The sequence below is a fragment of the Orycteropus afer genome, unplaced genomic scaffold, assembly GCF_000298275.1.
Source record: "Orycteropus afer afer isolate SDZICR_OR568_19922 unplaced genomic scaffold, OryAfe1.0 scaffold00017, whole genome shotgun sequence".
NCBI lineage: Eukaryota > Metazoa > Chordata > Mammalia > Tubulidentata > Orycteropodidae > Orycteropus > Orycteropus afer.
The window spans coordinates 8,093,108-8,107,421 of NW_006921604.1; the positions used below are offsets into that span (position 1 = coordinate 8,093,108).

The 14,314-nt window shown below is 41.1% G+C and overlaps 1 protein-coding gene across 1 annotated transcript in view; it reads left to right on the forward strand.

Moving 5' to 3' along the window:
* Window positions 1-14,314, forward strand: part of VWA3B (von Willebrand factor A domain containing 3B) — a 431,643-nt gene that overhangs the window by 168,069 nt on the left and 249,260 nt on the right. Inside the window, exons 8-9 of the mRNA XM_042783482.1 lie at window positions 4,643-4,839; window positions 12,823-12,977. Coding sequence (XP_042639416.1) covers window positions 4,643-4,839; window positions 12,823-12,977 — 352 coding nt within the window. The remainder of the gene's footprint in view (window positions 1-4,642; window positions 4,840-12,822; window positions 12,978-14,314) is intronic.

Here is a 14,314-nt window from a genome sequence, read left to right on the forward strand (position 1 = left end):
ATGTGAGAATGGCCAGACTTCGTCTCACCTATTTTGGTCATGTTGTAAGAAGGGACCATTCCCTGGAGAAGGATGTCATGCTTGGTAGGATGGAGGGTCGACAGAAGAGGGGAAGGCCTTCAACAAGATGGATTGACATGGTGGCTACGATGATGGGCTCAGGTATAGCAGGGATCATGGAGCTGGCACAGGATTGGGCAGTGTTTCATTCTGCTGTGCATGGGGTCGCTATGAGTTGGAAATGACTCGATGGCACATAACAACAACTATACCTGTGATAACAGATGTATTGAACAATGTGACAGTGTGTCTATAAAATAGAAGCTTTCCAGAATATTTTGTGCAGAATGGGTCTGGGTGCTAAATAATTTTAGGAAATGCTGTATATACCACTGCTTGTGGTGAACCCCACTGCCCATTCCATAAGGCTTAGAGAAGTTCCATGATAAAGAACTTGTTCAAACTCTGTTTATTTTCAGGTTCCCCAAATCTCTGCCTGTGGAACCCTCTTTGAGTAGCATCCACTGACATGCAGGGGAAGTAGTATTTATGGAACACATTTTGGGAAACATTGGACTTGAAATACTCTAGAGTTGTTCCAGACCTCGAACTCTAGTTCCTTCGTTAGTTCCAAGCTATATGGACATAGGGTGGCAGGAATGAGATGCCAGACAAGTAGCTTTCCTTGAATGTGGATAAGGGAGGGTAGTTTATGGTGATGATGACTGTGAGCCCCTGGAAAACTGAACCTGGAAGACAGGTGAAGAAGGGGCATGGGAAAGAGTGCATTGATCAGCTATGTCCAGTTGGTCTTTCAGCTTGTGACCCTGGCTTTAGCAGTGTTATTTTTCAAAAGCATTGACCAGTAGGTCTTACTCCTTAAAAATTGCTCTGAGTTCTCAAAAACAATTAAAACAAAACAAACAAACAAAATTGCTCTGAGATTAATAAGTAAGGATAAACAGACTGGGCAAGTTAGTTCTGTGAGATAGATGTGGTCTGCCATTTGCTTCCCCTACTCTTTTTAATTATTTATTGTGCTTTGTGTGGTGTAATGCCTAAGGCATTTGACTGCTAACCAGAGGGCTGGAGGTTCAAACCCACCAGCCACTTCGTAGTGATACTGCCTTGGAAACCCAGGGAGGGGTTGCTATGAGTTAGATCCTGACCAACGTGAGTTAGTGAATTGTGCTTAGGGTGCAAATTTACAAAGCAAATTTGTTTTACATTCAACAGTTCATGCACATTTGATTTCACACCCCATTACCATCCCCAACCATAAAAAACTCTCCTCCCCTCCCTCCCTGTGACTACTCTTGCTTTCCCTCCTCTTCAGTGAAGGAAAATCTTTAGCAGTCTGCTGGGTGAAATAGGAAAGCGATGTAATCAGGATCAGCTGTGAGTGCCAATCTCTATAATAAATGAGGGTAGGCTCTGTAGGTGAGAATTCATGTAACACTTTTAATTAAGATAACTGCAGGGGAATGGAAAGGACCCCTTAGTAAGTGACTCTAATGAACAGATGACACCCTTCCTTTCATCTTCTGGGAAAAATAGGCTCAGCCACTAACTGGTGTAATCAACACTGAAAGTGAAAAGATGCCCCCCTTTTCCTCCTTTCTTAGCTTTAGAGTACCTAGGTGCTTTGCTTTTGAATGCTTGCCTCCCCATCTTTTCTTTTTGAAAGTTCCTGTTGCTTTGGGGTCTTCCCAGCCCCCTTTTCAGATGGTAATTGGAGCCTGAATCCCTGGTCCTGGGTAGTGAAAGTAGAAAGAATAAAGAGTTTCTGGCTCCTTAAAAAATCTTGTTAGATTTTATTTGAATGTGTTTTTTAGAAAGTTCTTTCATAGTAAGCTTGCATTTATAATCAAAAAAGAACTTTTGTCTTTTTAAAAGAAGGCAACCCAAAACAGAGCAGAAAGATGTGATATGATCTTATGTGTGTTGCTATGGAAATAACTGAATGAAAATTTTATTTCCTGCTATGCCTATTGATCAAAAAGAAGGTGGAGAAAAGAGAATAAAGAGGAGACAAAGGCTTAGAATGTAATTAACAATAATTGAAGAAAAACAGTTACCCAAAAAGTTTCTCCCAGGAGGCTGCCCCCACTAACAAAAAGTGGTTGCATCTATTTGGCTGCTTCCCTGGGATGCAGGAGAGCATGCAAGAGAACTACAGGGATTAGAACTGGTGGTATCTGCGTCACCTGCCTCTGTTCCTGTTGACTTGGGGTCCCTGAGCAGAGTGAGAAAACACTTGGTGAGTCATGTGGAAACCAACTGCTGGCATTGGGAACTGTGCCCAAAGGGACTCTTGATGCCAGATTGGTTTAAAATTCAAAATCCAAAACAAGCTTTTTTTTTGAGAAGTTCCAATACTAGTACTTTTAGAGTGAATTATTTAAAAGATGTTCTGTTAATATTTGAGGACATGGCTCACATGTAACGTTAGTGGACAAATCCTTTATATATTATTGAGAAATGATTGGCTCTAAGTGTTTTATTTCTTTGAATTTTATTGTAATTATATATCCACTTAAATATGGTAATAGGTCAGTGTGGGTAATATTTTTGTCTTCCTAAATAACCACTTCTGCTTTTTTAAGTTAAAAGTATAATTTAACTTGAATGTGTGTCTGGTGGAAGTATAACTGACAGGATCACCAGGTTATAATTTAAAAAAGCTCTTCCACCTTACCTCAGTTCCAAATAAACTATCTGGATCTGTAATTCTGGAAGTCTGGCTGAATAGTAAAATCATCTTCGGGAGCTTTTAAAAATCCCAATGTCCAGGTCACACCCCCAATTAAAACAATGTGGTAGGGCCCAGGCATCAGTATTTTAAAGTTCCTCATGAGATTCTCAGGGTTTAGAGCCATTGATATAAGTGGAAATAAACTCTGTAGAGCTCGACCTAACATGTGATAGTACACATAAAAAACTGTTCACCTGTCCAATAATTCTCTCCCACCCCTTACCTCCTCCACTCCTCTAGGGCTCTCCTTGTCCCAACGGGGCTATAATCTCTGGGTACTTTCTGCCTTTCTTCCAGTGATGTGTAGGTAAATATTCAACAACTAGCTCTCTGACATTTAAAAAAAAAACAAAAAAAACCCTAATTTGTAGCATCTGCTGATTTCCACATTCTATCAATACTCCCACCCTGGTCAATTTCAAACTACCAAAGTGATAGCACTGAACCTGGGGGTTGGAAAGAAATGTACACAGTCAGTTCTCATCGATCAGTGCAAGCCAGATCCATAACACCATTGCCTCCTTCTCAATTCCAGATTTACTCACTCTCTCTTCTGAGCCCCTCCCTTAGGTGCCCTGTTCTCCCCCAGGTATGAGCAGGGGTTTTGAACCACCTAGATAAATATTTCTCTGCTTGTATGATAAGCTGGTTTATATGGTATCCTGTTCAGGTAACATAACACCTTCCCGCAGTTAAAGAGTATGGGTAATCTCTGGAAAACACCCAATGAATGTGCCTAAGATTGGGGCTATTTGGGAAGTTGTCATTCAGGATATATATATTACCCATTGAAGGAGCTCTGGTAGCATAGTGCCTAAGGCACTTGACTGCTAACAAGAAGTTCAAACCCACCAGCCACTCCTCAGAAGAAAGGTTGGGCAATCTACTTCTGTAGTGATATCGCTTCAGAAACCCAAGGAGGAGTCACTATAAGTCAGGTCCAACTCAATGACACATAACAACAACAACATTACCCAGTGAACCGGACTAAGGTGAGTTGTTCTGAGATACAGCTCCATGTGCCTGAGCTGACATAGGAGGTTTCTGACCTGCAGAGCTGAGAACCAGGCTCTGCATGGGGCTAAATTCACCAAGGTAACAAGGGGGCTTCCTGGGAGGAAGCTGCCAGCCTTTGAATGTTGACTGAGCTCTACCTCACAGGGGACTGCACACCCCTACTTATCCTTCACTCCCATTACAAAGCAATTTCACATGGCTTTTCACATTGAATTACCTCAATATACTTAAGAATGCTGAGCAGATACTATCTTCCATCTGTAGGTGGAGAATTCTGCTGAAACTAAGAGAGGTTAAGTAGAGTGACTCATTCACGTTTGAGCACCTAGCCAAGCCAGTAAGTGATGGAGCCAGAACTTGAACCTAGCTCTTCTGAGCCTAAGTTTATTGGTCTCCCAACATACAGCTTTGGTCTGTCGACCAATTCCACCTATACATGGAGCCAGTCAATTTAGGTAGAGAAGTGAGTTGAAAAGTAACAAGATTCTTGCTTTCCAGTCTGTGAACTAATATTTTCCCAGTCCTGCTTTGGTAAGCACACTTCCTGAAATGAATGTAGTTCAACAAAGAATGTGTTGTTACATCTAGGTAAATATTAAGTTAGGGGTATAATATGAATAGAAGCCCTGGTGGTGCAGTGGTTAAAGTGAGCTGACTGAAAGGTTAGTGGTTCGAACCCACCAGCTGCTCTACAGGAGAAAGATATGGTAGTCTGCTTCTTGAAGATTTACAGCCTTGGAAATCCTATAGTACAGTTCTACTCTGCCCTATAGAGTCACTATGAGTCAGAATTGACTCCATAGCAATGGGTTTGGTTTCTGGTTTTGGTTTATAATATGGATGGCTCATAAACTGTGATTCCAGAAATAGAACCAGGAGTAACTTCTGTGGAGAATGAGTCCAATCCAGAGGATGTTTGGGACTCTAAGAAGTGGCTACAGAAATATGGCTTGAAAGCCCAGAAGCTGTCATTTTATGATGTCCTTGCTGATTGCTCCTTCCGCCACGTTGATGGAGTTGTTGATATAAAGGCTAAGCCAGAGAACGAGTCTGTGAAAACCAGTGCGGTAAGTGAAGTAGATTCCTGGGTGGAAGAAGGGCCTTTCCTTGATACCCTGGGTCTGTAAGACTTTCCTCAGATCAGAATCCAAGGGCAGGACAAAAGTTGAAAGGCAGCATGGAGGAAAACCAGTTTGGGCTTCCGAAGAAAGGTGTCCTTTCTGCCTCTTACCTTATACTTCTCTAAATGGTCCTTGTGAGTAGTAATAAAATCTGGGAATAGTTTCTAGATATAAGTGATAAATATATGTGTATATATATGCCAGGTGCTGAGCTTGTAGAAATGCAGGTATAATGAGCCTCAGAATTATTCAACATTATGTTGAAAGAGAAGCCCTTTGTTCTCCCCTACTGAATGGAAGAGAGGAACTAGCTGGTGAATATCCCCAAATCAGGTGTTTGGTCCTTTTGTATTTTCATTATCTTAAAGATGCATTATTCTAGCCAGCACTTTTGGATTCCCAGTAAATATAAAATCAAATCCTCTAAGAGATTATAGCACTGGACAAAGATATATTGAAAACTTGTGAAAGTTATAGTTTCAAATGGATATGAAAAGAATATATATTCTCAAAAAAAAATTTGACTCTGGCTCACAGAAAAGGATATTGATCCTTATCAGTGGGTTCCTAAACTTTAGCATGCATGTGAGTTAGTAGATCTGAGATGGACCCAAGAGTTTGTATTTAAACAAATTCCCAGATGATGCTGATACTGCTGGTCTAGGGACCCCACTTTGAGAAACACTGATGTGCAGAACAGGAACTAGAAGACTGTCAACAGTTTAGAATTACAGAAAGATTTAAAAGTGTTACAATATGAAACAAAGTCAGGATAAAATGGATATCCCAAATTTATTATTTGTTGAAGGAAAATTTGCATGGCAGAGGTGGTTCAGTGGTAGAGTTCTTGCTTTCCATGAGGGGTACCCCGGTTTAATTCTGGCCAACGCACCTCATGCACAGCGGAGTCTTACGTGATGCTAAACAGGTTTTAGTGGTGCTTCCAGACTAAGATATAGTAGGAAGAAAGGACTACTGACCTACTTCCAAAAATCAGCCAATGAAAACTCTGGATCACAGCAGTCTAATCCATAGGCGATCACGGGGATGGTACAGGATCACATAATGTTTGATTCCATTGTGCATGGGCTCAGCAGGAGTTGGGGCCTGACTCTGTGGCAGCTGGTACTTGTTGCCATCAGGTTGATTCTGACACATGACAACCCAAAGTGTTACAGAGTAGAACTGCTCCTGGGTTTTTTTTTTTTTTTTTTGGCTGTACCTTTATGGAAGTAGATTGCTAGGCCTTTCTTCTGTGGTGCCACTGGATGGGCTTGAACCACCAACCTTTAAGTTAACAGTTGAGTAGAAATCACTGCGCCACCCAGGGACCTCTATGGTAGTTAACAACAGAAGGCCCAGGTAAACACTAAAGTGAGAGTTAAAATACAAGCAGAGTAGACATACTGGTGACTGCAGCCCAGTGGAGGCTACTGGGTAAGGAAATCAAGGCCCTCCTCAAATGCAGTGTCTCTTTATGCATTCCCAGAGGCTCTGATTTGTAGATCCTACAGAGGCAAAACCCCAGTCTCTTGGACACTCATTATTATGCTGGCTGTCCACTGAGCTCCACATATTCTCCCCAGGGAGGGTCTTTCCTTTGGGGTTGCATTACCCATGTGATTGTGGTTTTGCCTTCTTATTGCCACATGTTAACTATGAACTACAAGGAGGAAAATATAAAAATTGAATTAGAAAATTGCAGAATTGATGCAAGACTTGTTTCCTGGCTTCTACTAGGATTCAGAGTAATTGCTGCAATACAAAGAAAATCTCATTTGTGGGTTTCCTCCCCCAGCAACATTTTCTGGTTTTGTAGACATTATTCAATAATGTTATTAGTTCAGGAAATCATACATAACTAAATTTTCAATTTTAAAATATATTTGACACTGGATATTTATAATTATTAATCCCTGTCGATCTGAACACAGTTTTCCCTCGAGCACATAACAATGTGGTATGCTCAGACTCAGCTTTAATACTGATTTTCTCCTTGCTCTTGACAATTGTAAATGAAATTTTATAGGGTCAGTTTGAAGAATTGGGCTTATATAAAAAAAGGAATTTTATCTCAAGTTCTTGTGCTAACAAATAACAAACAATATGGTAAAAGTTGAAACATAACCTGTTTTTACAAATATTACTGAACAAGGGACAGTTTTGTTTTTAATACTTGGGCCTATATTTCTGAAGCTGGATTGTCATGTATAGAAGGTGGGGGAGAAATCAAGGCTAAACTATGAAACAAATAGGTTATTTAGGGTTTCCCCAAACTCCCACTATGCAGGCCTCCCTAAAGTTTTAACTATGAAAACCTGTTTGCAGGTACAACTCCAGGGAACTGTTAACAGTAAGAAATAAATGACTAAAAGGCTTGCTAGGCAGCCTTTTTAATATGGATGAACAGATGGAAGAAGGAGACAAAAGTGCGTTTCTAATTAGGGAATTTCAGGCAAAGTCTAGTAATTAGATATTTGGGAGTACCCTTAAAGTCACATTGCACATGCAATTGCTTAGGCTGCTAATGCACAAAGCTAACCCTAATGTTAAAAAACCCACTCTTGTCTCAGAATTTAATCATCTAACAAATGGTTATTAGGCCTCTCCCTTGTGCCAGGCTATGTGGAAAGTACACTGGGTCTGGAGTGAGAAAAACTGGGTACAAATGCTACTTCTCACAGTTACTAATTACAAGACATTGGGCAATTTACTCAGCTTCTTTGAGCCTCACTTTCCATGTCTGTAAAATGGATGGTGTTGAACAAAATCTGAATTAAAAAACAAAAACAAAAACTCATGTCTGAGCACAGTACTTGGCACTTAGGAGGTGGCCAATAGATGTTAACTTCCTTCTTTTCTTTATTATACTGTGAATCATAAATGGGCATTCATAGAATGCCTATATGCTTTATGTACAGGGTGAATATTTGTGCTCTAATTTTACACATAAGAAAGCTAACACACAGGGCCTCTGAGAGGCTAAGGAACTCACCCAAGATGTTGTGACAGGTGGAGGCAGGGTTTGAACCTGGATTTGCCAAGCTTCAGATTGTATTTTTCCCATTCCAACATATTCTGTGCCTTACAAAGAACCTGCTCTTACTCTCACGTAGCTATGGCCTGGTGTGTTTGTGTGTGTTGGCATGCCATGGGATTGAGAGTAGGAAGAACTCTCTCATGTGACAACCCAGGAACATGGTGCCATCATTTTGCTGAGAGATATCCTTGCATTGCAGTTGTTTTGGTTACTTAATGGCTGCTCTGACAGGAATATATCACAAATGAGATGGCTTTCACAAACAGGAGTTTATTCTCTTACAGTTTTGGAGCACAGAAGTCCAAGTTCAAAGTGCCAGGCTCTGGGGCTGGGTGAAAGCCCCTCGACCTTGGGCTTCTGCTCTGCCTCTTGCTCCTGAGCCACTGAAGCTGTAGGCTTTCTTCACTCAGGCATCTGCTGGCTGCTGGGACTGACAAGCCCGAGGTTGATAAATAAATGGCACAGTCCCAATATTACCAAACTATATGGCAGGCCATTGATTCAAGTCCATTAAAAGTCCCAACATTGGCAGAGCAAGGCAGACTGCTGAATGAGACTCAGCTACGTGCAGGGTCCAAGCGTGCCAAAAAGGTGGAGACCTGCCTCAAAGTTGCTTCTTATATACTTGATGCAGCCCACATCCCTAAAGCAGCTACTCAGGTGTTCCAGTAGATTCCACCCTGGAGTTGATTACTAATCTCACCATGGGGAATAACTCCATCCAGCTGCCCAGCCACTCAACCAGGCCCAGCCAAAGTGACACACAATCTTAACCACCACAGCAGTAGAGATATGATTTCCCTCTTTTTCTGTCTTGGGACCATCGGGACTGATCTCATCATGCCCTTCAACCCTTTTCACACCAGCCATCACTGGACTGCTGAATTCTCACCCCTGTATGGCTGCACATCCCTTCTTTGTCCCTCTTCCACTCCTCCCTGACTCCTAAAATCCCTCCACTGTGATCTTTGGAACTTGACATCATCAGAAAATCCCCTATATCCTCACGTTCCCTGAAAAGTTCCCTCTGTCTCCTTGTCTCTCCTTGAAGACCCTGCTTCCCTTGCAGCCCTCTGGAGTAGGGGTTGGGTTTATCACCCATTCCCTTTGTACCTATGGGCCTAGGGGTGTGTGGTGTCCTCCTTGCTCCTCTTTGTTGTTTTCTGTCCATTCTTTTTCCCTTCTTCCATGTCATCAGACTTTATTACCACCACATCTCATTGTGATTGTTACCTGCCGAGCCCCAAGCTCAAAAATCCTTGAAGATTTTAGCTTCTAGCTTGCTGTCACTGATTCCAACACCTGTTTTAATTCTTAGTGATTTCATTCCCATGTGGATGACTCTTACAATATTTTGATCTTTCATTTCTCTGGCCTTCTGCTCTCCAGTCACTTCCCCCATCTCTACCACTCCTGCCATAAGCATACCTTTGACCTTGTCAGTACAAATAACTGTGTAATCATAACCCACATAATCAGTTCAAACATCCCACTCACTGACCATACTTTTCAGGTCATTTCTTCTGCTACCCTAATTCCAACACTCTTTCAAATCCACTAGGATATACAGTTTATTGTTTCAGCACTTTTTCTCTGTCCTCTCCATTCCTGCCATATGAGCTTCTCCCATCCATCCTCAACTACTTTGCCCTGCTCTTATTACATTATTGCACCATAACCAACAACCAAACTCACCGCTTTTGAGTCAAATTCTGATTCATAGCAACTCTATAAAACAGAGTAGAACTGCCCCCTTAGATTTCCCAAGGCTGTAAATCTTTATGGAAGCAGATTGCTGCATCATTTTCCAGGTGGAAGGGCTGGTGGTTCCAATTGCCAGCCTTTCAGTTAGTAGCTAAGTGCTGAACCACCAGGGCTCCTTCATTATACATACTGGCAAAACTGCAAACTTGGTTATATCCAATTCTCTGCCTTTTCTGACCTATACCTGTGCAGCTGAGTGTAGATGGAGGAAATGACACAGCTATAATGTCTGGTTTCACTTTAAATTCATGGCCTCTAACTTCATGTGGATCTTTCGTGCTGCCCAACAATCCTATAGTGTTTCCTAATCCACTCAGGCTCCAATCTTTTAGGTGGGCATTTCCTTCTTTCTCCTCAAACCCCCAACACATTCTCCACTTTCACTCTTAGCAGGTTTCCTTACTTCATTGAACACTGAAGTAATCAAAAGCAAATGTCCTTGGACATCTGTCTACCTTCACATCTACAAATCCTCCAGCATCTGCATCTGTACGTTCTACCTTTATTTCTTCTATGATGGCTGAATTGTCCTTCCACATGTCTAAGATCAGTGCTTTCATGTGTGCACTGGATTCCCTTACCCCTCATTCATTCTCTTTCTATTTCACATCATCAATATTGCCCTCATTTTGAAATCTTTCCCACAACATACAAATATACTATTTTTTCTCATTTTAGAAATACATTTTTTTACCCTGATATTTGCCTCTGGCTGTACATTATTTGCCTCGTTTCTTTGTTCCTTAAAATTCAACTCTTCAAAAGAGATCTATATGCACTTTTTTTCTCCAATTCTTCAATTCTCTTCTCATTTCAACTCCAATCAAACAAAATCCCTAACTCTCCCCCAAACGTACTATTTCCAGGAATACCTTAATTACTAAATCTAGGGGTTAATTCTTGGTCTTTTTCTTACTTGACCTATTATCAGCATTTGATGTGCTTGATCACTTCCTTGAAATTCTTCTTTTGCTTGCAGAAAACACACTGCCTGGTTTTCCTTCTACTGTACTTACTCTCAGTCTTTTTTGTTACTTCTTCCCCATGTCCCCAACCTATAAATGCTGATAGGCCTCAAGGCTCAGCATTTAAAAAGAAAAAAAATCAACTTTTTATTGTTTACAGAGCAAGTTAATTTTCCTTCAATAATCCATACACATTTTGTTTCATGACCTCGATTGCCATCCCCTCAATGTAACAGCACAATGTTTACAGTTTACATTCATACTTCTTTCCTATCCCTTCCAGCCTTCTGAGCTTTACCCCTGGGCAAATGATGCCTTTTTGATCTCCTATAGCCGATTGTTCTAATGAGTATGTACCTCTCTGGTGTTATTGTTCACTTTATAGGGCTGTCTGTTGTTTGGCTGAAAGTTGAGCCTTGGGGATGAGTTCAGTTCTAGGCCTGAAGGGTATCTAAGGGCCATAGTCTTGGGGGTTCCACCAATCTTTAGCAGACCAAAAAGCCTAGTCTATTTTATGATTTTGCATTTTCTCCCACATTTTCTTCCTATTGTGATTCCTTTCAGAAGGCACAATCCTTGAACCTTTTCTCCACCTACACTCATTCCCTAAGAAATCTTACTTAGTCCCATGGTATTTAATACTGTATGTGTGCTGATGACTTCCACATTTCTGTCTCCAACTCTGAGTCTTTCCCTTATGTCCACCTTTCTATTTGTCGTATTACCTGGATATTTATTAGGCATCTTGAACTAACATAGCAGACGCTAAATCTTGATTTTCCCTTAAATCTGCTCTTCCATAATCTTCTTCTTATTAATTTGTTGCAACTCTAGTCTTTTAGTTCCCCAGGCCTAAAACTTTCGAATCATTCCTGACTCCTCTCTTTTCTCACACTCACATTTGATCTCTCAATTGCTCCTGTCAGCATTATCTTCATAATATACCCAGAATTCAGAATCTGATCACTTCTTACCATTTCTACTGTTACACCTGGTACACACCACCTAACTGACCTCCTGACTCCCTACATTTGTCCTTGACAATCTATAGCCTATACTTAACTCAGTAACCAGAGTTTTCCTTTAAAATGATAAGTTAGATTTTGTCACTTCTCTTCTTAAAGCCCTTGGATGATTTCTCTTTCACTCAGTGTGAAAGTAAGAGTCATTTCCAACAGTTGTCAGGCCTACAGGATCTGCTTCCTGTCTCTTCTTGTATTTATCTAGCTTCATTCACTTCTCTCCCCCCTGCTCCGTCTATTTCAGCTACACTGTCCTTCTTAAAATTCTGCAAACATGCTAAGCAAACACTTACCTCATAGCTTTTGTGCTTGTTGTGCCTTCTAACTGGAATGCTCTTGCCCCAGACATAAAAATGGCTCATATTCTTGATTCCTTGAGGTTTTTGCTCAAATGTCACCTTCTCTCTGAGGTTTTCTCTTTTAGATTTTTAACTTTTCCCCACCCTCTTCACTCTACTTCTTCTCACATGTAAACTCCATAAGAGTAGGAATTTTGGTCAGCTTTGTTTTTGGGTAGCATTCCTGGTGCCCAGCAGAGCACCTGGCGTGGAGTTTGTTTGACAAATATTGGATGAGTGCTGAAGAGTGACAGACATTCCCTGTAGGAAGGCCTTGTCTTTAGGCCAGTCCTGTATGTCCCAATAGAGGGTGCTAGATGTGGGGTGGGGTTCTTAGGGCAGAGAACAGTGACAGAAAGATGTTTTGTGTGACTCTCTAGTCCTACCTCATCCAGAATGGCCTCCCTGACCTTCTGCTTCACTGTGAGCTCTTCCTTCATTGCCAGGACTTGCTGTCTTCCCCGTCTCAATGCAATGCCATGTACTGGTTATCTACTGCTCTGCATCGCCTGTTTTCTATGTGTTTTGGGGTATGTTTTGGTATGCGTGTGTGCAGTGTCTCCCTGTTAAATACATTGACTTCACTGGGGCATGGATGGTATCTCACAAAGCTTTCTGGCCATCACTCAGAATACCTAGTGCAGAGCTTCATATGGAGCAGGTCCCAGTACATGTTTAGTTGAATTAACAATTTAATATATTTTGTGGTGGGGGCAAGTGCTAAGAGACTGAGGTGCCATTTGGGACTTTTTTCTATCAAATGGTTTCTAAGTGACTTCTGTCCTTTGTTCTTTCTACAGGAGACAATCAAGAAGACAATCCATGCAAAATACTGTAGCAGGTTTGTCCATGCTCCCTGGAAGGATGGGAGCTTAGTCCATGTCCATGTTACCAAGGAGAAGTGCAGGTGGTACAATGAGAGAATTCAAACAGTCCTCGCTCAAATTGAAAGGAGGTTGGTGTATTTGCAGAAGAGTATAAGAGTTCTAATTTCTCTTGAAATTCAAATCTGCTTGACCTTTTGGTAAAAGCTCAACCAAGAGAAATGACCAATACACATTGTTAGCTCAAAGTTGCCGTCTGATGGTTTGTTGATGGCCTTGTTGTTGTTAACAACAAAGGGGGAATGTTTGGATTTCAAACTGCCTTGATGCCAGTTTCCTAAAAATAGCAAATTTTTAAAAGCAGTAAACAGAGGGTGTAGTCATCATAATGGTTGTGCATTACTGTAGGAGGCTAAGAAATGCTTGCAATTTTTGTGTGCCACAGGTATATTGCAGACTATATTACATATCACCTCTGTTGTACTCTTGGAATACATTCCAAGGCAATTGTTACAATGTTATGAAATACTTCAGCACAATATTCAACAAAATTGAATATATGGACTTTTTAAACTGAGCTAAAAATGACTTCATGTGATCTGAGCCCCACTGGTTCTTGAAATCTGATATTGCTCATGGGTCTTGCATATTAATGCTGTAACCTTGGGCAGCTTCATGGAGATGACCTACCTTAACAACTCTCAGCTCAGCCCTTCCACTTCTCCAGTGCCAGTTTTAGACCAAACCAAAAATCAAACCCACTGCCAGGGAGTTGATTCCAACTCAAAGCGACCCTATAGGGCAGAATAGAACCACCCCACTGGGTTTACAAAGCTGTAAATCTTTACAGAAGTAGACTGCCTCTTCTTTTTCTCTTGGAGCAGCTGGTGAATTTGAACTGCTGACCTTTTGGTTAGCAGCCAAGACTAGGAAGAACAAATTCATTTAGGCCCATGGGTTTTGGGGTCATATAGGGCTGGGTTCCAATCCCAGCTCTGCCACTTGCTGTGTGACCCTGGGGAAGTTAGTTAATGTCTTTGTGCACTAGTTTCCTCATTTATAAAGTGGAAATTCTTTCATTGATGTTTGTTCTATGGATTATATTAGATGCTAAATCAAATAGGTTTAAGATAGTACCCACCCCGCAATGTTGTTGCTGTTGTTATGTGCCGTTGAGTCGGCAACAGGAATGTGAAAATGAGAGCTCCCTCCCTCCCTCCTCCCGGGCCTGAAGTTTTTCTTTGTGTGAAAGTTTTAAACTGTGCATTCAACTTCTTTAAATACTCATAGAATTGATATTGATAGATTATGCTTTCTTTATTTTCTAATCAGTCTGGCTAGAGGTGATCCATATTCTTGTTCTTTTCTAAGAACCAGCTTTTTGTTTCATATTTTTTTTTTTCTATATAGGTTTTCTGCTTTCTATGTCATTGATTTCTATTCTTATCTGTATTATTTCCTTTGTTCT